This window comes from Sceloporus occidentalis, unplaced genomic scaffold (assembly GCF_023333645.1).
Source record: "Sceloporus occidentalis isolate IW3139 unplaced genomic scaffold, rSceOcc1.0.p SCAF_34, whole genome shotgun sequence".
In the NCBI taxonomy this organism is placed as follows: domain Eukaryota; kingdom Metazoa; phylum Chordata; class Lepidosauria; order Squamata; family Phrynosomatidae; genus Sceloporus; species Sceloporus occidentalis.
Window position 1 is genome coordinate 9010588 of NW_028317014.1, and position 26951 is coordinate 9037538.

Consider the following 26951-nt stretch of genomic DNA (forward strand, 5'->3'; position numbering starts at 1 on the left):
GGGTCACCTAACGTTATGTTGTGTGACCCCGTGGGAAAGGTGCTGCTGCAAGCTGAAGAACGTCTGTCTGTATTTGTGTGTCTGGATTTCTGCGTGTGTGTGTGTGTTAGCGTAGGTTTCTGTTTGCCTTCAGATATTTTTTGTTTGCCTAAGTATTAGTATTAGCTTAGGTTGGACTTGATGAGCGTCTCCCTTTTTTTAACCTCACCAATCAGTAGATACATGTTAGAAACCCACCAGATAAATATACAATAGGAGCAGCTATCTTACGTTTCCGTTCTGGATTTTGATGATTATCACTCCCTATTAGGCTGCTTCACATTCTTGTAACCTTTGTAAGGGTGGATAAAGAAGACTTGAGGTGACTTCAATGGGAACTGTCTTCTCCTCAGCTTTTAGCATAAAAATATAAAACAGCCCATAACTTTTTAACTAATTTATTTAATTATAGTCAAAACTATGAAGACTCTTAAACTACATGCTAATGGGCCATCTTCCGGTCCAAGATTAAGTCATCTATTTTACCAGCATACGCATGAATTGAAGTGCTCTACAAATACTTCATAAAGAAACACCCATGATTGATGGTTATTACAGATATTTTTATGTTCTTTGTAAATATAGTGGTGCACTTTGTAAATTTAAATGTAACTTTGTCATACCATTAAAATCACGTTCAGTAATACGTATGACAAAAGAAATTGACGAATGTCTTACAGAACAGTTTGCAAGACAATACATTATACAGTCTGACCAATAGCGGAGCTTCAATTTGGCAGTCAATGCAGAGAATGTTCTCAGTAATTGCAGAATTATGTCTGACAAATGATTATTTCTTGCCAAGAGAGAAAATGCTAAATCCTTCTGTCGTTATCAAGACAAAACAAAATATGTAACAATAAATGAAGAGTATAAGAAGCTATTTTTTTCACTTGGTGTACAGTAACGCTTCCTGTGTGGGGCTTTGCTAACCACAAATGTGTAATTTTTTAATTCTTAGATCATGACAGTTGTGTAGCAATGCTTGTTTTTTGTGGATAAATTCATTGGGAATGCGGTGATGAAGCATTTGTGAATAGCTAATAGAAAAATGAAAGGCTAGACCTTTATTAAACAGAAGCATTAGCGATTTGCTATGCTTGGAGATTTCGAATGGGGAACATTGGATTGGAAAGATCCGAGGCAATTCTAAGAGACATATAGCAAGCTATCAAACTTTGTTCTCCGTGAAGATGTTTTCAGACACACAAAAACTGATGTGGCCTTAACAGAAATTGAGGGTGAGACTAACTCAGCTAAGAAAACACTCCAGTAGCTCGCCTTACTCCAAACCCTTTGTTAGGAGAATCTCAAAATGTAGTTCCAAATAACAATGGTCTAGATCTGAAATACAAAGGTGTTACAGCAGCATCAGATAATTAATATTATTATTGTTATTTATATAGCGCCAACAATTTACACAGCGCCAATTACAGTCCATACATTCAAAAGGTGTGGCAAAACTAGAATTGACAGACTAAAGAGTTAAGAGGACCCTGATCTCAAGTTTACAATGTCATATTATTATACACTGTTTTACTCATTTGTGATTTAAGTTGAAACCCTTAAATCTCTTGTTTCTTCTGTCGCACTCCAGGAAGAGGTATGTAGCCCCTTCCCTCCCTGGCATCAACCAAGGGAGAGCCCCATCTTCTTATTCCTCCTCTGAAAAGCAGAGCCAGTAAAGTCTTCTATGAGACATGGGATCCAAAAGGTAAATTAATGCACAGCTTTCATTACAGACACTGAAATGATTAAATTTGCATATTAATCATGTGCTGTTAGATAGTATTTATAAGATTATTTTTATAAGACTTGCTCCCCTGCCCATAAAGCGTATGTTTAGCTTAAATAGTGTTATGGAAAGACGTGGCTACCTGGAGGCCAGGTCAGTGATTTGAGTAGCTTCCTAGGTTTCCTTTGTCATGGGACTGGCTTTGGACTTAACAAATGCAATAGATTTTCAAGAAATAGGGATTATTAGTGTAAATGCATATATTCAATATACATGTAATCTTTCAAGGTTAACTAATGGAAGAAAAAGGTTATTTGCTACAATAGATTGTTTTTTTCAATTACTGCTTAAAAATAATCTATGTGTGCTAATGAATGCAAGAGCTGATTTTACAATCGATTTATTTGGTGACTAATTATACTGTATTTCTTATTTAAAGTCATGTTTGTTTGGTTTATTTCCAATGAAAAATAAAACACCATATTTGCAGCCCTTATAACTGAGTATAGAAAACTGAGTTAGTAGTCCAGGTGAGTGCAAGCTCACATGAGATGGACAAAATCCCATATTTATTCAACTAAGCTCAAACTCAACTCACATCAGCTCGACTGAGCAACTCGGAGATCTGTTAACCCCTAAACTACTGCCTAGTTGCCGTCAAGATGAAACAACAATATCTAACCTGATTCAATAAATAAAGTAACGGAAAAAAATCCAGAGACTACTGAAAACACAGGGAGAGAGCGACTTGGTACACCCCTCTTCCCCAATGCCATGTGAATAAAAGTGAAAATGAACCCTATGAAGGCCATGCTTCCAAAGTCATGTTTCCTACCTCCAACCTTGTGGAGGGGGTTCAAATGGTCTTAAGAGGCCATGGGTGCATCTTACTTGAAGGAACTAAGAACCCCTAGGTGCATATGCATCCCTTGATTAGCCTCACAGTCGGAGGATGCTTTTTGATTCTTAGAAACAGCCCCTAGATTCTTAAAAACCGCAAATAATTATCAACTAAGCTCCTAAGCTATCATTTTCGCTTCTTAAACAAAAAGTTCGGTCCCTCTTTAAAAAATAAAGGGAATCGAGGCATTGACTTACATCCTTTAGGTGGACTGTGTCTGCACATTGCTGATATGTTCTATAAAGGGTTAATTGCGTATATGAGGTTCCTGCAGTACCAGCTCAGAATACTCAATTGCTCTGGTTTTGTCACAACATCACTATATATATTATTAATGTCAAAAGTGCCAACTGGACTGCATACAGACTGATCATTTCTGGATGAAATGTACATATAGTATATTTATTACCTCCTTCTCTGTAATAAGACTTTAGGCTCAAAGTATCTAGTGGTTAGCTCACATTTTCTTGTATTGTAGATGTAAAGCTTGTATTCTTCAATGCAGGAAAATGAGCATATTTCAATTAAAAGTAGCCCAGTTCTGGAAGAGCATTCTATGGACAAATGAAACTAAGATCAACCTGTACCAGAATGATGGAAAGAAAAAAAGTATGGATAAGGCTTAGAACGGCTCATGACCCCGAACCTGATCTCTACCCAATAAATCATGCATTTCACTTACTGAGGACAAAACTTAAGGCAGAAAGTCCCACAAACAAACAACAATCAAGAACAGATGCAGTAAAGGCCTGGCAAAACACCACAAAGGAGGAAACCCAGCGTTTGGTGGTGTCCATGTGTTCCAGACTTCAAGCAGGCATTGCCTGCAAAGGATTCTCAACCAAACATTAACGATGAAAATTTGTGTTGATTTATCCATTTACATTTGAGCCCTTCAAATAAGGGGATTGTGTATGAAAACGATTGCAATTCCTAAATGTGTCATATGATATTTTTGTTCAACCCCTTAAATTAAAGCTGAAAGTCTGTACTTCAATAGCATCTCGGTTGTTTCATTTCAATCCATTGTGGTGGCATACAAAGCCAAAATTATGAAAATAGTGTCAGTGTCCAAATATTTGTGGACCCAACTGTATATATATATATATATCATTCACACATCAATAATTCTAAGCATTGTAAGTTGTTCTTTACTTTACATTCTGTTATTATTGGATTTCTTGTACATCCATATATTTGAATAAATGTTACCCCCTCCACAGCATAAAAATAATTGCGCACCCAGATATATGTCCTTTCTTCAAAACTGTGAATGTCGGAAGATTGCTTTGGTCCTTGAGATCCGGAGACACTGTTATTATTAATTTGCAGATTCTCTTCTCTTAGAGGATATGTGTAGATTATACGAGAAGTGGTCTGACATGTGTCACTGTGGTGCAATGAATACATTCACATAAACACATAAATAACATTGTATTTGATTATGTTAGATAGCAAGTGATAGCTGAGACCTGTGGTGCTTTCAATCTTTTTTTTTCTCACACCATTCAATTGCTTACACGGCATCTTCTTCAACTAAAATACTTCTATTTATCTTTGGACTAAGTGACATTTTGAAGTCCATATTGGTAAAAATACTATCCCAATTAAAACAATGATACATACATCACATCTTTGTGAGATGACCAGGTATATCAAAAGCAAGCCAGTGAAGTACACCACATTTTGACCCCCTAGAGGGTCAGATCTATCACAGACCTCCAGCTATAGTATCTCAGTATTAAGGTGAAAGGAACAGGTATTTCACCGATGTAAACGCGAGGGTAAACTATACTATTGTACGCCCATGGTGGCCACTGGGTTTAAAGTCTTCATTTTCAAAGTCACGCCCTTTCCTTGCCTCCTTGGCCAAAATACCAGGACATTCTGAAATCTTCCAGGACCTATCTGCCACAGTTACCAGTGCATACTTTTTGAAAAAAACATTAAACTAGAAATAGGGAAAGGTACATGTAAAAGGGTACTTGGTACTACTGATGAACTTATCTGTTCCAGTTTGTGTAGAAGGCACCAATACTATATCACACTCTGGCTGTCGCTTCCTTAAATTTTAAGATCAGGATTATTTCATTTTTTCTTTTTATAAGGATATCTCAGGTTTCCTTGCACCTTCAGCCTGAATCACCCACCTAAGTGATCCAGAGCTGGACTACCCTGTTACCATTAGGGAAAAATGTGCGCACTAAATATGTCTTTCATGTCTAACCAAGCGGAGAAAACCAAGACATTGTGGAGAGCCAGGTCTCACTTCTTTATCTTCTGAATTTGAAGGAGGTTCTTCAATGGGTCATTTTTTGCTTGATTTTGCTTAGTGTGAGGCTAGTTATCCTTGAGGAATGTTTACAGTGTTTACACACTCCTCAACAACATAACCAATGAATGTTCAATGTGTGTATAGATAATCATAACAACAGTACATCTAAACATATGTAAGCCCCGTACTAAGAAGCAGCACAGCACGAACAACTGAGCGTATATTCACACAAGACTCAGAACATGGAAGCAAAAGTAACAGTAAAATGTTGAACAGTTCCAGGAGCTCAAATATGTGGGTTCACTGCAGGAATGACACCTGGGGATGAGGAAAAGGTGAAGGGGTTACAATAAAAGTCCAAGGGCTGTTCTTCCTCTACTTGTCAAGAGACCAAAAAGACAGCTGGAGCATCAACTTCTCACTGAAGTGGAAGGTCACTGACATCTTCTTCTTCTTTTAGCAAGAGTGGCAGTCTGAAGGTCAGCTCCCACTACGAAGGCATGGGGAAAATTCATGGTAACGGGCTACACTGTTATAGTCTTCTGCAAACTCTCCACAATGAACGAGAATCATGCACTACATTTCTTAAATAAGAAACTATATGTTATGGGAAGGAAGTGTATTAGCAGTGGACCATTGAAAATATTTCTTGCAAGCTCTATAAAAAAAAAAAAAAAAAATTGATGAAAAATTAATGATCTGCAGCCCAACAGGACACTAAAAAAAAGTTTTAAAAATGTTCAGGCTATGTGGTTTAACGTATGTTTACCAGTGACTAGTTGAAGTTTTGCCAAGATACAGATGTAAAGTTACATAAACTTCCCCAGAGATCTTTTTCGAGGCTGATTTTATAAAAGACCCAACCTTTTTTTAAGGCACTTCCTACATCGAATACTGGGAAAAGCGAGACGAGAGAGAGAGAGAGAGAGAGAGAGAAGAGAGAAAGAGGAGAGAGAGAGAAGAGAGAAAGAGGAGAGAGAGAGAAGAGAGAGATCAGAGAATTGTTCTCACTACAAAAGAAAACCTTTTATTAGAATAACAGTCGAATCCCATTGACAACTGCTTTCCTGAAATGAAGTGCATTCTTTGTCTGAATGTGCAACCTTGATGTAGAATCCACAACTACCTATAAATCCTAAAAAATGCAAATGACTACAAACTATCTTATAAAGAGAGAGCCCTTTGAAAATGCTTTGTTTACTTGTCATATTAAACTGATCATAAATGTAGTGTAGCAGGTGTTTTTACAAATACTTCTGACCACTCACAGCTTCATTCACAATCCACCCAATTTAATTCATACGCACACTCATTTGTTGGCTGTAGGTTTTGTACCTATGGGTGCTGGGTGGGTTATTCTGCCCCTCCTTGTGCATGCATGGAATCCAACCAATCAGTGGATATCATCAATTTCAACAGTAACAGTCTTCATTTCATATGCTTTAATGTACCAATATAATTTATGAATAGTTGCAACATTTCGGTGTCTTTCAAACATCACCCGATGATGTAATCAGAGCAGCACGTCATGCATTTGAAGAGAAAGCTAAACATTCCGTCCATTTTGTTACCAAAATAATCTCTACTTTGTCTATTACAACAAGAAATATTTTCTTAACAATATTATTTTAAGCAATGGACTGCTGAGATGTCATATAAAATGTCTTTGTTCTGATAAATATTTACATTATTTTTTTGACATAACTTATTTATTTCATACTCGACCTAGGGTTTAAAAAGGCCCATTTGGCCTTTTTTTTAAACACTGCTCACTCTTTCGCTTACAACATTAGAACTGTTTATTGATAATTCTGAAGTCCCTGGCTGCATTTCAATTGCTTCTTCTGTCTCGTCCATATCCATGCTGGTTAGTTCATTGCCATTTCGGAAACTGTTCAGATTAAGGTCCTTTCCGTACATTGCTGTTGGTGCAGCATTATGATGGCACTGATTCTGTTGCAAGATCGTTTTTCTGCTGTTGTTATACTGACAGCGGATGTAATTGGAAAAGGCTCTGCGATATGTTCTGTTAAAAAGTGTATAGACCAAAGGGTTGATCCCTGAAGAAACATATCCGACCCAGACAAACACATTCAAAAGTTCTACCATAAGGTCTTTGTCACATGTCTCTTTACATAATACAGCCATAATGTTTGTGATGAAGAAAGGACACCACATAATGAGAAACAAGAAGAAGACAATCCCAAGGACTTTTGAGGCTCTACGCTCATTGTTTATAGACTGCATGGTCCCTTTACGGAACAGAGCCGCCTCTTTATTGATAGGGGAGTTTAGGTGGGAGGATGCCTCATGATTCTGGATCATTGAAATATTTTCAGTGTTGCTGTCTTTCTTGAGACCGCTAGCGCTACTTCGTCTTTGCTTTGGCACTTCTTCATACATGAATACGGTGGCTTGCTTCTGGAGCACCTGGATAGTCAGGCAGTAAGTAAACACCATAATAATGAGCGGGATAAAAAACGCCACAAAAGATCCAAGTAGTACAAAATTATCATCGTTTAATACGCAACTTCCATTTACAAATACTCTAGAATCATCTTGGAGGCCAATCACAGGAATAGGCATTGAAATACCTAGAAAAAAAAGAGCGATAAAATTAAAATAAATTTACATTCTAAATATATTCGCAAAAAGAAATACTTCAACTATACTCAATTTGCTGGACAACTCACAAAACTATATATACATTAAAAGGTGTCTTTCTAATCCTTTATTTAATTGCGTATGATGTCACCATATTATAATTTCTTTAAATTAAATACGAAATGGCTAATTTACCTATGGGGCCTATTTACTAAAGTCATTTGGCAAAGTTTCAGACGTTGGATTTATCTCTAAGCTACTTGTCAATACTCTACTAAGTAAGCTAAACAATTTGTCTGTTCATGAAAACTCAAAGTAATTGTTGAGCTGAACTGGTGCTCTCAACGTTGACACTCTGAGTCTCCATTTGAGTTCTGTCAAGTTGCTGTTGAAGTGGACAAAACTGATATGGATCTTAAGTCAAACTCTACTGGTGTCCATTTGATTCTTCGGTCTGTCAGTGGAGTTTGTGAAGTAGGTTCATCAGCCAAGGTAGCTGCCTAGTCAATCTTCACAACTTCTTTTTATTTTATCTGGACTAAATTGAATTGAATCAAGTCAAATTGAACCACAGTTCCTTGTCGAGTTTGCATTTGTGAATATGTGAAGTAGATATTTTGCCCAATTTGAGCGGATTTGCCATTGCAAACCCAGTTTAACTGAACTCCTTCTTATAGGAATTTATCCATGAAATGAAACCTAAGCTGAAGGTACATATTCATTTTAGCATATGGACCAATTATCCAAATTGCATAGTGATTGATGCCAACTTGCACATTCAACAGCATCTCATCTTGACTCAACTGACTGCATTACATGACAACAGTATGTGCAACTACCGTATGTGTTAATATGTAACACCGTGGACTGGTGCACAAACCCGGTGATTCACATGCTGTTTGTCTTATGTACTTAATGACCTGATCCGAGCATAAAAAATGGCTATGTTTGTACATATGTAGCAGTTTGGTTTAAAGTAAGCTTTATTAAAAAAAAGTTACTTAGAATTAATAGATTTTCCTGTATTCTCTGTACTTCAAACATTAATAAATTAAGCAGCAAGTCACATGCAAACCATCAGCCATTGCATATCGTTTAATGTGTTCACTGTAGGAACAAAACTATTGCATTAATGAAAGGAAAAAGGAATGTATGTTTAAACTGTGTTTTGTATCAAAAATTAGCACAATTTGCAAAGCTAAATCAAACCTGGAAATGAAAGCTTGCGAGCAGGGCCCTCTCCACCTAATGTATCGGTTTGTCTTAGTCTGTCAATTCTCGTCTTTCCATACCCCTTTAATATATGTATTGTAAGACTCGCTGCGTAAATAATAATAATAATAATAATAATAATAATAATAGTAATAAATAGTTCTTTACAAATAAGGTGCATTCCAACTATATCTGTTTTGCTGTTTTAGCTGTTGATTTTCAAGCTACGGAATTTCTCTACAAATAAACTGGAGTGGTTCGATAAGAATAATAATAATAATAAGCACCGTTGACTAAGGGACAGGGCTTTACCACTGTGTCTTTTGTGACCTCTTTATAGCTAGTTGCACAAATAGTTGCTTCCTGTGCTTTACCGGAGGAAGGCACTGAGAAGAAGAATAATATATTTTATTTCACAGTTTGGTTTATAAATATATTTTCTGTTGTTTCTAGACACATTCTTGGATTTATAGGGCTGTAGAACACGATATGTCCATAACAACAAACATTCTGGGCTCCTTGAAAAGGCATGTCTGCCTCGTTAACTTCAGGTATAATGTATAATTTATCATACTTTGTTACATGCTAGATATGAAACCAACATGTCATCATTTGCTGGGTGTGTGCTGATCCCTGCTTTGCTGTAAAATTGTGTAAAGAACATAGTCATACTAACATGTATCTGCCTTATAGCTCCTAAAATCTGAGTTTCATGAGAATATCATGCTCAAGGATCTTTTATCCAAGAACATCCCTGTGACACTTCCCGAGCCTTTGGATCTTGAAGTTCATTTTTGCTTTTATTTAGTAAAGATTACGGCCCCCACTCATAAGGCATAGATCACCTCTATATCACCAGTAGCAAAACTATCCTCAAAGACTTAAAATTCTTGGTTTTAGTCTATTTTAATTGTATGGCGCACAAGTGGTTTTCTCTAGAGCTGTGCGTGATATATGGCAGCTGCAGATTCAATAAATCTATGGTAGAATTCCAACTGCATTAAGAAGTGATAAACTTTACAACAGAACCGCAAACTTGCAATCAAAACCTAGGAAAGCAAAATAAATGAGAACTCTCACCAAGCAAGAAACAATTAGCTTCCTCGTGTCCTGGGTCAATTTGAAATTGATTATCATTCAGACTGGCTCAGTAACAATTAGCTCTGAGTGTCTTCTGTATGGCCAGAATTTAAATTATTTTGTTGTCTGTGTACCCAAAAAGTAAAATATTACTATGTGTTAGTAAATATAATTCATGTTGTACTTAAGCAGCCAACTTTTAAATAGGAAATCATAATAAGATTTGTTTTTCTTTGAAACAAAGGCACATCAGTTTTCTTTAAAGTGGAATATACCTAGGTACAGGCATAGTCCTATGTGTTCTTCAGGGTGTGAAGTAGAGGTATGTTTTATAAAAGTTTGAATAGTTCCATAAACCAAATAAGTGGAAGTTGACCCCTACAATCTGTTTTTGTGAAAGTAAGAAATAATTGAGTATTTTGCCAATTTCTACTAATTACAGAAATTACAGTTTACTGTCCGTGACAAAGAAGAATGCATATTAAAGTACTTTAACCTGAATTCTTTACAAATGAATAAATTAAACTTAGTACCTATCTAAGATGCAGCTCTCCACCTCCTCCATGGTCTAGGAAGACACCACCCATGGAAAGGGTTAACCAAGCCAGCCCTACAGTTGATTGGTGGCAAGTATATAATGTGACAGGATATGCCGTATACATCTCCTACATGGAAAATAGCTTTGGGGGAGGTCAAAGGCGAAAATGCATATAGGGGGATTCTGCAGAATTCCCTATGCATTTGAAAGGGGGACACCACTCAACTTTTATATGCATAAATTTATAAAGCATTAAGCAATTTTGTGGTTTATTATGAGAATTGGTTTTCATCTATTTATGGCTCTTGCTCTACTGTGCTTAGGAAGCAAAAAAAGCAGAAAACATGTATTTAGTAGACTTGTGCAAATGGAACAAAAACAATTTGGGCACATTTTCCGTTTCATTTTTGGTCCATTCGTTCTCGGACCACACATTTAGTTTCCTCCCCTTTCGGTTCAAATGAAATTTGGAGGGAGTTTTCCATCTGGAAATTAAATTGATTGTCACTCACCTTTATTCACTCTCTCATACCTTCTCGTGCTCTCTCACACTCTCTCACACTCTCATTCACCTTTTTCCACACTCTCATGCACTCTGGCAGGAAAACCAAATTCTTCTGGTTTCAGCAAATACATTTGCAAAATATATCATTTCAGTAAAGCAAAATGATGAAAAAAAGAATGACGTGATACATAGATTGTCATTAGTAGTCTTGTAATATTTGTTTTTCCTGATTTTATATTTGCTAAAACACTTAAGAAACAGTGAAACCAGCCTCCTGTTTAGCAAAATAAACTTCAGCCCATCTTGTTTTCAAAGCAGCCAAATCCTATTCTCGAGGACAGTTCACACATCATTAGTCTTGTCATTATATTGTCGTTAGTTGTGTATCAAGGATTTAAGAATCTATTTTTAAGTACTCATCTATATACAAATACTGTTAGATGGGAAATTCCATGTCCGGTGTTGTTCCTATTAAAATGACTATTTTGCTACAAATGTACTTTATTTCTAAGCAGAAACAATAGGTTATAACAGGAGGAAATGCTCATTTTTAATACTCTTTAGTATGGGATCAAGGTTCTTAATACATTTACAACAGTTTAACAAAACTACATGTAGGGTTTATGTTAGGTGGACAGCAATGGTATTTTATCTACAGTATATATGTCCCTGTCACTTAAACTCAGGATTTCCTAAATTATGTTTTATGAGCTGCTGTTTTTTGTAGAAAATTCTAATTTTCAATATTAATATTTAATGACTACTGTCAGACTCGGACTGGACATCTGGAACACCAGGCAAATGCCCAATGGGCAACACACTGGAGCAGCAGATCAGGTACCGTAATGCTCTGCTGGCGGATGAATATGCCCAGCTGCACATGCATATCCATCCGCCGGCCGCCGTTACATCATCAGGCGCCCGTTGGCCTTAAAGTGCCCTGGCCGCCCTGTCACTGTCAATCATCACGGTCATCTAGTGTTACCAAATTTATTAGTGCATTTTTTATGTTTTAGGGTTGCAACCCTTTTCTCAATGCACAAGTCCTGTGGAGAGAGAAACACCTTGCAGGTTAATGAATTAAGAATTAGGATTGAGAATGAACTGTAAAGTAACAGCTCTCCCTTCAACCAAGGACCGTACTTCTCGCTTACCCATTGATATAGTCCAAACAGCAGCAATTTTCATCATAGCTTTCGTGCGGGAGTTGAAGCGGCTGTGCTCTATGGGGTTTCGTATTGCTACATACCGATCGAGAGAGATTGCACAAAGATGCATAATAGATGCAGTAGAAAACAGTACATCCAATGAAATCCATATAGGACATAGTTTCTGTGGCAAAGGCCAAGCGTAATCTACAATGGAGAAAAAAATAAAAATAAAACAATCGTTATCATGGTACTTATTCAAAACCATGAATCATATTATTTATCACCCTGTATTTTCCTTCCGGCATCCAATCTAATCATGTACTAGCTCACCCAGAGATACATCATAATATTTTTTTTTATTTGTGCTTATCATTAACTCATACAAGATGAAAATGTAGCCGGTATAGAAAATATGCAGCTTTTCACTATTTTATAACTAAAACGTCCTCAACAACAATAAAAAAGTACGTACAATCACAACAACATACAACTATAGGTCATATAAAACATGAATATATTGGGCTGTGTAGCAATAGTGGATAGACGGTGAAAAACAGTATTTTTCTCATTGAGAATAAAATCCAATGCCGTATACAGTAATGTAGTTATGACAGAAACCTGATTTTTTCTCCTTTGTGCCAATAAACTTCCTTTATCTGCAAACATGGAGGCAGCCATAGTTGTCTGTTATGTGATATTTTGGGTGGATTGTTCCTGTTCAAACACATCACTGAGCTGATCTATAATCGACAGACTAGATGGGGTGAATGTTTCTTATTTGCTGTCAAATGCTATGTTGCTATGTTTGTGGCAATGTTAGTGAAGTCTGTTCCTCTACAGACTTTCATTAGTCAGGGTGTCCTGCTGGGTGATTAAGTATGAGCCATTCTATTCTTTACCACAAGGCTGTATGATAACTACTCAGGTTATTTATCCAGGAGACTAAAATAACAGAGCGAGAACACATTCAGCACAAATGGCTAGTGTGCAGCTACCTAAACATTCTGTTTTGCAAAATCTAGAACTTTTTTTTAGAAAACCACACAATATTTATGAAAATAGATTCTTAATCTGATATTGGTAATTTTATGTCCAGTGACATATAAATAAATCATAGCCACTTTCTTGTTATCTAGAAAAGATTTTGCAGAGTAGTGATACAAGCTAAAGGAGTTCACTGGCCCCTCGAGCAAATACAGGTAAGCTCTGTCAGGCATCGGCTCACCTGGCATTTGCCTGTTTGGCCATATGGCAGGGCCAGTCTGGCAATGTCGATGACATAATAGCAGCTGACGGCTGGATACATGTGGCTGCATCCTACACTTTTATGCTTATATAACATGCGGCCGGCCATCTTCAGCCACTAGTCACACGCCAGTGTGTGGTAGTGTCTGCCACCGGCCCACCGGGCATTTGCCTTATGTGCCAGATGGCCAGTCTGGGCCTGAATTCAGGTCTAATGGGTAGTCTTCAAAATAATTCACTAGTTCTTTTTATCATTCATTTTATCATTCATTACATTTTTATCAGCCAATCATTAGGAAGTGTCCAGCTGTAATGTAAAGTAATGAAATTTCCAGATTGTGACTATTAAATATTTTAAAAAGAAGATGACCAGTTTGTATTATGTTAACACAATGCTCAGACTGTTTTATGCTTTGGTAAATGTCTTTACCTAATGTCTTTAGGAGACAGATCTAAAATAAGTGTCTGTAAAAATGCAATATAGATGTCTAAAATAAAATAGACGTTTAGAAACATTAGTAACTTAAACGAATAGAAGCAGAAAATTGAGTAAATAATTCAATAGGGAATAATATTCTACCATCACTTTTTTTCTAAACTGGAGATTAAAAGATTTAAAATTACACAGTCTAATCAGTAAATCCTACGGATTGAGACTGGTCCAGTGACATATTGTATAACAATAACAGCCTCTCCATATCGCAGAGGTTTCATTTCGTATTATTTCGACGAGGAAAGTCAGATGAAAAATGGAGCTTCCCAGCTGTGAAAGCTGGTTTATGAAAATATGCCAAACGCAAATCCTCTGGTTGTGATTAAAACCATTCTATACAGATTGTCTCAAAGATGGACATTTTAATTCACTTTATCAAAATGAAGGGTAAATGAATGAGAAGACATAAGAGGATAACAGTCATTGGCAGAATGCTAATTGGGCAGATAAGTGACAGACATGTTGACTATAGCCAGGTAACTCTAAAATACTGGTCTTGAATATAAAAAAAGAGAATCAAATGGGTCTGTTTCAAAAGCACATTTACATTTTTAATTTATTAAACTTTATTTCTCCTCATTTTACATAAACATGCATTTGTATTTCCTTGTTATTTTTAATAAATGTAGTTCCCAATAAATCCAAATTAATATGTTGATGCTAATGTACTATATTGACGTGGAATTGAGAACATCAAGCATATTCAAGTGTTTATAATATCGTCATAGAGCAATGTTTAGACTGGGCATAGGGCAGGGTACCAAGCCAACCCATTAGACAGATGAATATAATGTTGTAAATCCATAACAAGGCTGCATATATAATGTGTATAACAAGAAGAACTATGTAGGTACTGTCCATACAAAGAACACACAGAATGCTGATGTTGCTGACAGCCTTTACTACTTTAGATACGTTGGGCTCATTCAATATCCCATCTTAAAACTAGACATTTGCTGTTAAAACAGATAACACACTCCCAGGTGCAAATCCAATAACCTGTGTACACATTTAGCGAGTCTATCTCATAATCACAGCTCAGCTAGTGCTGAAGTCTAAACCCATGAAGTCTAACAAGATCAAAGCAAGCCTCTGTGCAGCCATTGAGATAAAAGTTATTGACAAATTAAATTCAAATCAGTTAAACTTCTATGTCTGGGTATAATCAAAATGTGTTAAGATTCTTTAAAAAAAAAAAAAGCCTTATTTGCTAAAACAGTAATGTGAAAAAGATGTAATTATACTAATTACTGACATTTCTCTAATGCAGGGGTATCCATGATTTCATTTTTCTTACTAATGAATTATATTCCAGCATTTAAAGGTTCAATCATAAAACATTGTTTACTGGGTTTGAATACGTATTTCCCCCAATATGGTTAATTAATAGCGCTTTAATAGGTTTGTGGGCGTTATGCCAAATAGTATCGCTGTCAATTATAATAACCCCATCAGGGGAATTTGATTGAACTGCATACTACAAATGTAACAATTTCAAGTGTCTTGGAATAAGCCCATGTATGTTTTCTTTTGAAGTCTGCTTTCAGACTGTATTGTACTTCACTCTGTGAGTACGCTAATATAAATTCTTCCAAAACAAAACAAAGAAAATGAAAAACAAAGCACTTACTTACACACAATTTACTGCCATGCAGCAAAATCTTTATTTCTCCACCATGGTCTGATATTTCTAGCCCCTGATTGGCTGCTTAAAGCTGTCTATCAGTGGCAGCAAATGAATTCCATTGAAATCAATGCCGCTCTCTTGTCACTGATTGACATCCTAAGCAGCCAATCAGTGGCAGAAAAGTGAATACGGTACACTAGGGTTTAAACAGACATTTAACTGGTGTGTGGGGAAAGGGGCAAATGCATTTGGATGATTAAAGTGCATATAATGGCTGAACTGTCCCTTTAAAATTGTGATGTTTGTAGCAAAGCAGTTCAATTATATACCCTTGATGTGGTGAGATGTTAAATTTAAAAAAACCCAAATCATATGAAATCATATTAAGGAAAAATAAATTTAATATGACATGATTTTAAACACATGAATACTGAAGTGAGAAGAGGTAATGATGGTAGAAGAGAGAAGCAGTTCATTAGAGGAACAAAGAGGGCGGTTAGAGGATATGAGGGTAGAGATGTAAGGGGTGCAGAGATGGGCTCTGTAGGCCAGGGTCAGATGCTTACATTTGATTCTGGAGGCTATGGGAAGCCAATGGAGACATTGACACAGTGGGGCAGCAGATGAGGAACGATGAGGAAAGATTAGTCTAACTACACTGTTGAGTATGGATTGGAGCGCTGAATGCAGGAGAGGGAGAGATCAGTTAGTAGGAGTTGCAATAATCCAGAAGGGAGTAGATTAATAGTTTGGTCGGTTGAATGGCCAAATTCAATGGATGCAATGCCATCCATGATGCAATTCCAGGAAGACAGTGGGCGAGGCGTGTTAGAAGAGAGGGTGAAAGGTCAGCAGAAGAAATGTAGATTAGGGTGTTGTCGCGTATAGGTGATATTAGAAGCCAAAAGAAAATATGAGCTGTCCAAGGGAAGAGGTTGTAAATGGAGAAGAGTAGAGGCCCAAGAACTGAACCATGGGGAACACCAACAGATAGCGGTAGGGGAGAGAAACAAGTTCCAGCAAACTAAAGGTACGGCCAGAGAAGTAAGATTTGAGCCAGGAAGAGTTATGTCACAGATGCCACAAGCGTGAAGGGTTTGTATGAGAAAGGGGTGGTCAACTCTGTTAAAGAGGTCCAAGAGTCTAAGTAGGTTGTTCGTATAAACAAGACTCCGTTTATGTTCCAGAATTCTTGCATTAGCCAAGAGGATATTAGAATTTTTGTCCCACCTTTCCGGCACTCCATCAGTTTCTACATTAATTTTATAGAATATAGTGAGCTCTGGAATTTCTGGACTACCTCTTAGTGGGTCAACTTAAGATCAAATCATTCTTTTAAAATAAATTGGAGAAATAACATTTTATTAGCAGCAGTCTGTGTAAAGCCTTTGAAGTAAACAAACATGCTTTAAATGCCTCTCTTTGTTACAGTTTTATGTGTAATATATATATACTTGTTTGCTTTTGTCTCCGTGCTGCTTTCACAAAATTGTAAGTGATCATCCTTGCCTTGTACTCAGCTTATATGTCTGACTTAGCTATATATATATATATACAGTATGCGCTAATCAGGTTTAACAAGAGTGTCAGGGCTACTCTGCTCGATCAACCATGACAACAACACTGCTCTCAGTATATTTGACTTCAGAAAAACTAAGTGGTTGTGACAGAATCCATGTATTGATTCAGTGAACCTCCTTTAAGCCTCTTTATTGTTTGCCTATATAGATTACATATAAGAAAAGGAAAAAAGTAAATTGAGGACATCATTGAGATTTAACAATGTAGCAATTGAGGTGTTTGTTAGATATAAATCAAAAACAGTGAGATGAATTAATCCATATTGTGTAATAAAAGATTAAAAGATGTCCCTCTTTGGGACCAAAATCCCTGTTTCCTCCCCGCTGTCCCTCTCATGAAGAAGCTCAGAATGCTTGCTTCATTTTAGTATATCACAGGGTTCTATAACCCTAACATATAAAATGATGTGTATTGGAACAACAGAAAATGTGGTTTTGCTCATCCAGCTACAACTTAAAAGAAAACCGCCCCTCTTTGGCCCTTGTAAACACTATTTTTTTGCCTATTTTTGTGTATATGGCTGGCATTTTACTAGATCAATAGATGTATAATGTGTCCAAACTTGTGGACCCTGACAGTGGACCCTGACATTCACACTGTTTGTATCACAGGTCTACTCTAAAACAATTTTATTTTAAACTTGTTATTCTCTTTGACATGAAATGCAACATAATTATTATATGATCAAAAAATCAATTTGTCCTACTCTTTAACTTGTGTCTAGATTCCATAAAACAGGTCGATGTATCTTCAACCATGCTCTCTACTTTAATGATGAAATCAATTCTTATATTTTTTATACGTCTTATTGACGTTACAAAATAATATCTGTGACAAACTGTAATGCAAGACCTTTCATTTCGTTTAGAGTCTTAATGAGTATTGGAGCAGAATCAGTCAATGAAAAATCTTATTCATAAGTGAGATAAAAATGTCCTGTTTTATAGGACATTTGAACATCTGTAGACTATGCAAATGTCAATAATCCTTTAACTTAAAGCATGACATGTGACATTTTACCATAACATACTTGGGAACCCTTAAGTTTGACTCAGAGTCTCCAAGTGAAGTTCTGCTTCCCCAGGTCTCCAGGTCACTTGTCTCTTTCTCCAGGCTGTAGGAGAGGCATTTAGCCACGACCACTCTCCTTTCTAGCCAAGTCTCTCTGGGGCTAACCCCCTCTAAACCCCCTAGCAAAGCCACTTTCCCGGGAAGAGCTTTGGGTAGCCTGACCTTAGTAGTTTCCAGGTATGACCATGATAACCAATTCTTTTTCATCACCCCATCACAAAGCTGCTAAGTTTAAAGTGTATTATACATACTACTTACACAGATTACAGTCTATACAGACAAAAATAACAAGAATCATGGCAACTTAGGTAAATTGACCACATTTTTTAAATTAAAATCCAGGGACATTAAAAACGCTATACTTCTAAGACAGTAAACCCATACAAATAGAACAGAAAATGAAATAAATTAATAGAGTCTCCACATTAGATAAATAAGCTCAATATGAGGTTTCTATGGAAATGTTGTAATGCATTATAGCAGCAATGGAAAATGGAGCAAATATTTTTACTTGTTTTGGGGGTTTTCAATTAAAATAAGAAAGCTTTAATGGTCCTTAAAAACAGCAACTAATTTCCATCCATTTACCCTATTTATGAATTTCATGCTGACATCTAATTAAACATCTCCTGCTGTGTTCTAGCTTAGTTTTTACATTTCACAGGACATGCCATATTAAAGTATAAATCAAATATTTTATATTTTCGCATGCACTGGGGCCCTGGTCTGAGAGGGGTTTACCTCTTCTCTGTGCCCAAGTGGGGCATTTATTAACGACACTATGGACTAATGTGCTGCTAATGGCTTCTGTATGTATTTCTCGGAGATGCACAAAATGTGCCATATTTTTTCTGTTTAAAAATGTGCATTTGCTCCATAATACAATCAAATACAAAATGTACAAATGCAAAGAACATATTCCAAAATCCAGCTGCTTAGTTCCAATCCAAAAAAATAAATAAAATGTAGAAAAAACCTTCATTACCACTGGCAGAAGGGAGGGACAGCATTTTGCGTTGTTTTATAAAAACCCTGGTTCATATATCGTATCCTAAAGGTGAGAAGTGCAAGCATGATGTGCTTGAAGCATGAAGGAAGTGTACAGATCACAGGTTGGAATGTATCGTGTACCGTTCTAGACACCTTATCTGTTAAATGATATTCTAGAGCAAGTCCGAAGAAATGGTTCCCAGTTTACCAAATGAAACCCACTAGGAAAATCTAAGTGATGTCAATCGCCCCAAATGATAGGGCAGGTACTGGGGCTATTTGGGTTTACTTCTACCAAAAAGTTTCCTTGATATGTTATCTTTAGCATACCAAGACATTTTGGACAATGCTCTGCTTCCAACTTTCTGGGAACAGTTTGGGGAAGGCCCTTTTCTATTCCAGCATGACTGTGCACCAGTTCACAAAGCAAGGTCCATAAAGACACGGTTGGACGAGTTTGGAATGGAAGACCTTGACTGGCTGCACAGAGCCCTGACCTCAACCCCATCAAACACCTTTGGGATGAACTGGAACAGAGATTGCGAGCCAGGCCTTCTCGTCCAACATCAGTGCCTGACCTCACAAATGCTCTACTGGATGAATACATTCCGCTTTCAAATAGATGTTCCCTACAAATATTCAAATATTCCCTATATTTTAATAGGAAAGAAAATGTACATATTGTAAGAAGCACATTGAAAATCACAACATACCTAGACACCTTTAGGGTGCAAGGTGTCTGGTCAGCTGTTTTTAACAGTCTATTAGACTAAGTGCATAATTGCTGCTAATTTTACTTGCTACACCTGTTCAGTTAATTAAGCAATACATTGTTCATATTAGCCAACGCAAAACATTTTTACTGAAAACAATCAAAGACCCGGAGAGCCTTAATTAATGAAAGAATAAATATACCTGCATAGTTTTAAAGATTACATGTGTAAGAAAAAAAAACAAAAAAACCCTACATCACATTTTTCACTTTAATTAGAAATCACTATGACAAGATAATTATTTCTTTAACTTGAAATATGACAGATTGTAACAAAGGCAGATTCATTAATTAAGTGTAGTTTACTCATGGAGATTGGCAACAATAGGTGGCACAACTGTCCTGAAAAGGCGCTACACTCTTATGTGGTGATGCTAGCCAAATGGCCAGTCCGGGACTAGTATTACGCAATGGTGCAGAGCCACTTCGGTATGGATTACCTGTGATTATTTTCATATTAAATGTCTGGCCGAATGCAGTATATGCCATTACATGAAAAATACAAACTGTAGACATTGAATAGTTAAGAAAAGAAAAAAAATGTATGACAATTTTTGGAAAATACAAAACAATTCTGATGTAAAATACAGAATGATGATCTGTAATGATACTTTTAAGGGTCCCTTTGGATCTGCGCTGAATTTGCTGCTGCACAGGAATAGTAACGCATCACTTTGTGCAGTTTTTAAATGCGGAATTAAATACCAGACTCCACTGGGTACCATATTATTAAAGAAATAAATAAGTAAAACTTTGTATGATGATGTTTTCTGTTTTCATTTAGTTCCAAGAAAGAAATCGATGTGTTTAATTTTTATTTTCACTTATATATAATTTAAGCTATTGCTTACTGTAACTAGTGAATGGTTTGCATAAAATATCTTACTTTGTGCTCTGCTAACGGTTTTGTTTCAGTGAAATGAGCAGTGCATCACAATTTAACTTCCAGAAACCCCCGAACATCCGGGTTTTGCCTGGAGACTTGCGGTAAAGCACTGCTTTTTCGGGTCACAGAGAGGAAACTCTGGGACGACGAGCGTCGTTGAGGAGCGCCCCACTCCCCTTCCACTTCCCCTTAACAAAAGCATATGTCCCGCCCATATCTCGCAAGGGAACGCATAACATACCATCACACTGACAGGAGTGATGGTGCTCTGCAGAGTGTTTCTGTGCTAAATTATACAACTGTTCTTTTAAACCATAATGGAGTGGAACCTGCAGCCTGCTTGCAAAATTGTAGTTTCTCTATGCAGTAGTGATAGTTCTTATTTGGGGCTAAAATTATTCTGTCCCTCTTTTCTACCTTAATGTCCTTCAAGGAGCTCAGAATGGGTTTGCTGGGTTTAATTGTTGGCAGTGGTCTCCGTCCTTAAAAGTCACGGTAACGTATAGACTTGTGCATTCGAATTTGTACAAATTTTATTTTTACTGAATCTGCCAATTTCGTTTATTTGTACGAATGTCTCAAAACAAGTAAGGACCCCCCAATTAAATGAAAGAAAATGAAGCAGAGAGTTCTGAATTTTGCATTTAGTTGCTCTTACACGCTCATTCACTCTCTCTCACTCACTACTCCCTTCTCAATGTCTCCCTACCTTCTCTGCTAAACAATTGTCCTTGTCTCCTGTTCGGCAGCCCCGCTTTGCCTCTTGCCTTTTCTTGATATTCTGTCTCCTTTCTTCGATTGCATATCCTCGGTATCAGGTACTAATGAAAAAAGGCAGATCCTCGGCGCACACCCTCTACTCCAATTGGCGCTCCGTGACTCCGACATTTTGTGAAAGTACTTCAAGACGCCAGAATATTCCAGATAGTTTCACGGAAAAAGAAGCATTTCTGCACCTCTCTTTCACATTCCCATCTAAACTATTCTGCCATCTTGGAGGTTGTATGCAGAAGCTTTATCCTTTGTGGAAGTACCCAGATAATGAAGCCGACGAACAAAGAAGACAGAAGAACAAGAAAAGACAAGAGAAGTGGAGCTCCAGAAAAAAGAAATTTTCTAATGGAAAAACCCCTCTAAATTTCATCCAAACTGGAAGTCAAGGAAACAAAATTTGTTATGTGAAAACGACCGGACCAAAACCAAAATGAAACATTTGTGCGAATCGCTTTTGTACAAGTCTAATAATATGTATAAAAACAGCAGAAATGCATTTATACAGTACATTTTGTAATAAAAATAAATGTCGTATTCTCCAAAATGCCTCACTCTTTACTGGTAAAGTAAAAGTCACATAAAAATTTGGGTTAATTCTCTACTCTTAACCCCACCATTAAAAGCGAAAGCATTTCTTTTTTGGCCATTTTAAACGTTGGGAGATTTAAAAGTGTGTTCCTTAATATGTGCATTCACAATAATTGTGTAACTGTATGGAAATTGTATGTTTCGGTTTTACGCACATATTTGTGGAAGAATACTTAAAGGATATGTTTTATAATGTGTCTTCTGTTGCCGATAAAAGTAAAATGTGGCTGCGAGCATAAACAGTCTCTTTTGATAGTTGTCGTACATAAATAAAATCTGTTGTACACAATTTTGATTTCCAATTATAATAAGGGGCCTCGTTCTCCTTGAGAATTTACTGCGAGGACCTCAATTTTGCCTGACTCTGTAACCTTGCAAGATTTCGAAGTGTCAAATATACGTCTCCAGCTGAGTCTGTTATTGTAAATGCAAAAGCCTTGGTGACCATTGTGCAGCCTGGCCAATAATTCATCGCATCCATGAGACTTTTTAAAGATGAAAAGCCAACAGATTATTTGATTTGCTATTTATCTTCCGCTAATGCATTTTCCTGAGGGTCATTTTGTACATATTACACAGCAACAAACTTTTACGAGGCCAGAAAAAAAAAAACATATCACGGAACCAGCTCAAAGCTTAATAGCATGAAACAAATTCTGACATGTAGCTGAAAATCAAAAACCCTGTCAAATTATTATGTGGAATGTCTTAAATGGTGAACGGTGTTCAGGTTGTACAGAGAAGTACTAACTAGGGATCACTTGTGATCAGATAATTGACTTTTTTTACTAAAAGTAAAGATGGGAATGTAAAATAACTATAATACAAATTTGCTAAAATAACAATTTTGGAAGAGATGGATTATGAACTGGGTAAGGTACAAAGATTTAGCCCCAATGCTTGTACCCTTACACTTAGCTTGGGTAACATGCTTTCAGGTATGTTTACATGCTCAGAGATCATAGACATGAGATGTGAAAAGGAGATCTGTTACTTGTCCCCAGGCAGAGCCACCATTAGGCAGGGGCAAACATAGCTTCTGCCCCAGGTCCCACACTTAAGAGGGACCCACAGTGTCTCTGATTACTGCTTCTTTCCCTCATGTTTGTCTTACTAATGCACAATTCTGATATATGATGTAATATCCCAGCATTCTGCTTGTCTCATGCAGAGAGCACAAGGGTAAGAGAGAGCCTGCTCTTGCCCCTTCCTACAGACAAAGTGACCCCACAAACCTTTCTTGCCTTAGATCCTTAAACAACTAAGCAATGAAGCCTATGGACTTATTGTTTGTTTACAAGGTGCTCCTTTCCACATCTGCCTTCAAGTCAGTCTTGTAGCTCATGAAGGACCTCTCGATGCATTCATGGGTCAGTGGCTTTATTATGTTTATTATCTGCGTCACTGTACAATTTAGCAAATAATATTATTTGTGACATGTACTTTCTCTGCTCTTTTTTTGGAAGGATAAGGTTAACATACATGTCAGTTATAGACACAATAATCAATATCTCTTGCCTCTATTCCATCTGTGCTGCGAGTCTACGAGAGTCATTCATCTGTCTACCTGCCGTATTACGCTAATTTAAGGATAAAAATAATCTGTTCTCGTCTATAGCCCAAACCACCTTCATCTATAGTCTAAGGCCACCTTCAACATTATCAAGAACTATGTATCCTTCTAAATGTGTTATAGATAAAATAAACTAAAATAGAAATATGTAAGGCATTTCCATCTTCAAGTAACTAGCAATAAACAAATGCGTTTTCACTCTGCTCCATGCTTGCTCTGTTTTTCAACCCTCAGTACAAGCCACAAAGCCTCCCATGCATAGCAAAATGCTAACAAATTACAATAAAACATATCATTAAATAAAGAAGCTTAGAAGGGATAATGAAAAAACCAGCAGAGTAAAACAAAATCATTAAATTATACCATATCACCAATATGAATTGTCAATACAAACATATACATGTTGTTAGGATGAGTAAACAAAATCAATAGGTTTTCACTGTCAGAATTGTCAAAAGGGTAAATCCAAGATAACTGGCAGTTTTTGGCTCATCAGATTCAAGTGTTTGATCAATACTAAAAATCTCAGGTGCACAATCCATGCCTGATACAAAATGGTGCAAATAAGTAGTATTTCTAAGTGTATTATACAATTATAGTTGGGTAAGATAGCTTGGTTTGGCCTACCAAAGGTCAATGGCTCAGGATGTCAAATAGTAAGGCCTCATCTTGGCTTGTATGCAGAGCCGGCCTTAGGCGTTGTGGCACCCTGTGCGGAGTACTCCTCTGGCGCTCCCCCTCACTACCCCCCTCTCTGCCCCTTCAAACTACACCCCCGCCCCTTCAAACTACACCCCCCTTCTGCCCCTTCAAACTACACCCCCCCTTCTGCCCCTTCAAACTACACCCCCCTCTGCCCCTTCAAACTACACCCTACCCTCTGCCCCTTCAAACTACACCCCCCTTCTGCCCCTTCAAACTACACCCCCTTCTGCCCCTTCAAACTACACCCCTCTCTGCCCCTTCAAACTACACCCCCCCTTCTGCCCCTTCAAACTACACCCCCCTCTGCCCCTTCAAACTACACCCCCCCTGCCTCTTAAAACTACACCACCCCCCCTCTGCCCCTTCAAACTACACCCCCGCCCCTTCAAACTACACCCCCCTTCTGCCCCTTCAAACTACACCCCCCCTTCTGCCCCTTCAAACTACACCCCCCTCTGCCCCTTCAAACTACACCCTACCCTCTGCCCCTTCAAACTACACCCCCCTTCTGCCCCTTCAAACTACACCCCCTTCTGCCCCTTCAAACTACACCCCTCTCTGCCCCTTCAAACTACACCCCCCCTTCTGCCCCTTCAAACTACACCCCCCTCTGCCCCTTCAAACTACACCCCCCCTGCCTCTTAAAACTACATCACCCCCCCTCTGCCCCTTCAAACTACACCCCCCCACTCCCCCACTCCCCTTGTTGCCGGAGTCCTGCGGTGAGAGCGGGAGGCATCCGTCTTCTCGCTCTGCCGCGGTGCTGGCATTTCATGTTGAGTGCCGGAATAGTCCGGCGCCCAACATGAGATGCTGGCACCGTGACGGAGTCACGGAGAGTAAGGGGCGCCGAGAGGTTGCTTAGAACTTCACGAGCAACCGCTTGGCGCCCCTGCCCGGGACTTAGATTAAAGCATCGTTTTTTTAAAAAACTTTATTTAACATGAATGTTAAATAAATTTTTAAAAAAAACAAAACGATGTTTTAAGTTAAGTCCCGGGCAGGCGCACAGGTCGCACACCCCTAAGGCCGGCCCTGCTTGTATGGTTCTCAAAAAGTTGGAATATATTTTATTGTACACCCCACCAGATTAATGGCATTGGTTAAAATACTTTAAAGAAGGGTATGAATTAAAGAGGATATATTATTTGTTGCTAATTTATACACAGAAGAAATTATTAGTCTGAATAAATTATCTTGGAATAAATCATTATTTTTTCAGTCTAAAACTGTACTACAATTCATTACTGAAAACGTATTGATGAACTTGATTACTCGTCTGAGTTAATATAATCAGTAATGCCAACAGATCGATAGTGTTTTTCTGTGTGCATTTTAGTTCTCATCTAGTTTTTAATTAGAAATTAGGGGGTAAGCTTTTAGCCATTATTTAAAGTTTGGTTTATCTGCAAGATACAGCCGGAGTACTTAAAGAATATATTTTCTCGTCCTACGGCATCAGCATATCCAGCCAGTCAGCAGACAGAGCCGTTACTGTGAGCAATCTTAGTGATTAGCGACCTAGTGAAACATTTCTCATTTTTACTGTAGATCAGTATGGGAATCTAGTTAAGATGCAATCTTTCATTTTATTATAAGACCAGGTCACCCAATGCAGAAAGAATTCTGGAGCAAAATAAACCATGACATCATGCTGTTTCTGCCTACATAAAATGGACCATGAGTGTCATAACAGCAAACCACCACCCACACATAGTGACCCTTATATGAGGCACCTTCAGTTATCCCAGGATAGGGAACTCAAATATTGTTTTTTTTCTTTAAATTCGTAAGCCTTTGATGGGCACTGTGCTCCTTTACTCCTGTTTTTTTTTAAGCCCAAGGTACTCATGCTTCTCTGTTATCAGCTAAAGAAGGGAAAAAAAAACTCTGCTGCAGTGCTAAGGCCACACTGGCAACCGAGTCCCCAATGCAAATGGGAATATGTGGTCTCTTCATTCACTCCCAAGTCAGAGCAAGGGAGGGCTGGATCTTCTAGGGTTCTCCCGCAAAGGAGAATCCACCAAAGTCTTGAAAAGGAGTAGTGGCCATAAGCCACAACACCCCCCTCCCCCGCATCCAAAAAATGGGTCTTTGAGGCTCAGCTCCAAAAAAAAAAAATGATGTACGCACATATTCAAGCACTAGATATATACTGTATGTATTGATTCCTTCTGTGCCAGGTTCAACAATAAAACTTTGCCACCTAGCCAGTCTATTGTCTATGCCACCAGGCTGGCTAGGATACCATCACCATCAAAGAGGAGAGTCTTAACATATTCCATGCCGAATGACTAGGGGGTTCAATTTTTTAAAATAATTAATAAACATAACTCCTCATGTAGATTGTAGCAGTTGTGTTCATTTTGGGGATGTGTAAAATATCTAATATTTCCATTTTTAAAGTTTTGGGAAATATTGTTTTCTGTGTTTTTAGGGTTACTATTTTTTTTAAACTGATGTATAGGTATACTAGAACAAACAACTCCAACCTTATTCTCTGACACATTATGTTTTTAAATCCATCACAGTAACAAGATACAGTACATGATGCCTATTCATCACACTGTCACTTGTTTGCTCCTTTGACCGCATAGTGTTCAGTT

General features: G+C 37.6%; 1 protein-coding gene across 2 annotated transcripts in view; it reads right to left on the bottom strand.

The window, feature by feature from the left end:
• Positions 1-6708: 6708 nt before the first annotated feature.
• Positions 6709-26951, bottom strand: part of LOC149298233 (5-hydroxytryptamine receptor 2A-like) — a 34241-nt gene continuing 13998 nt past the window's right edge. For both annotated transcript variants that reach the window (XM_089487750.1, XM_089487749.1), the window contains 2 exons: positions 12044-12244; positions 6709-7544 (listed from right to left, as the gene is read on the bottom strand). In XM_089487750.1, the coding sequence (XP_089343876.1) occupies positions 6709-7544; positions 12044-12244 (1037 nt within the window). The remainder of the gene's footprint in view (positions 7545-12043; positions 12245-26951) is intronic.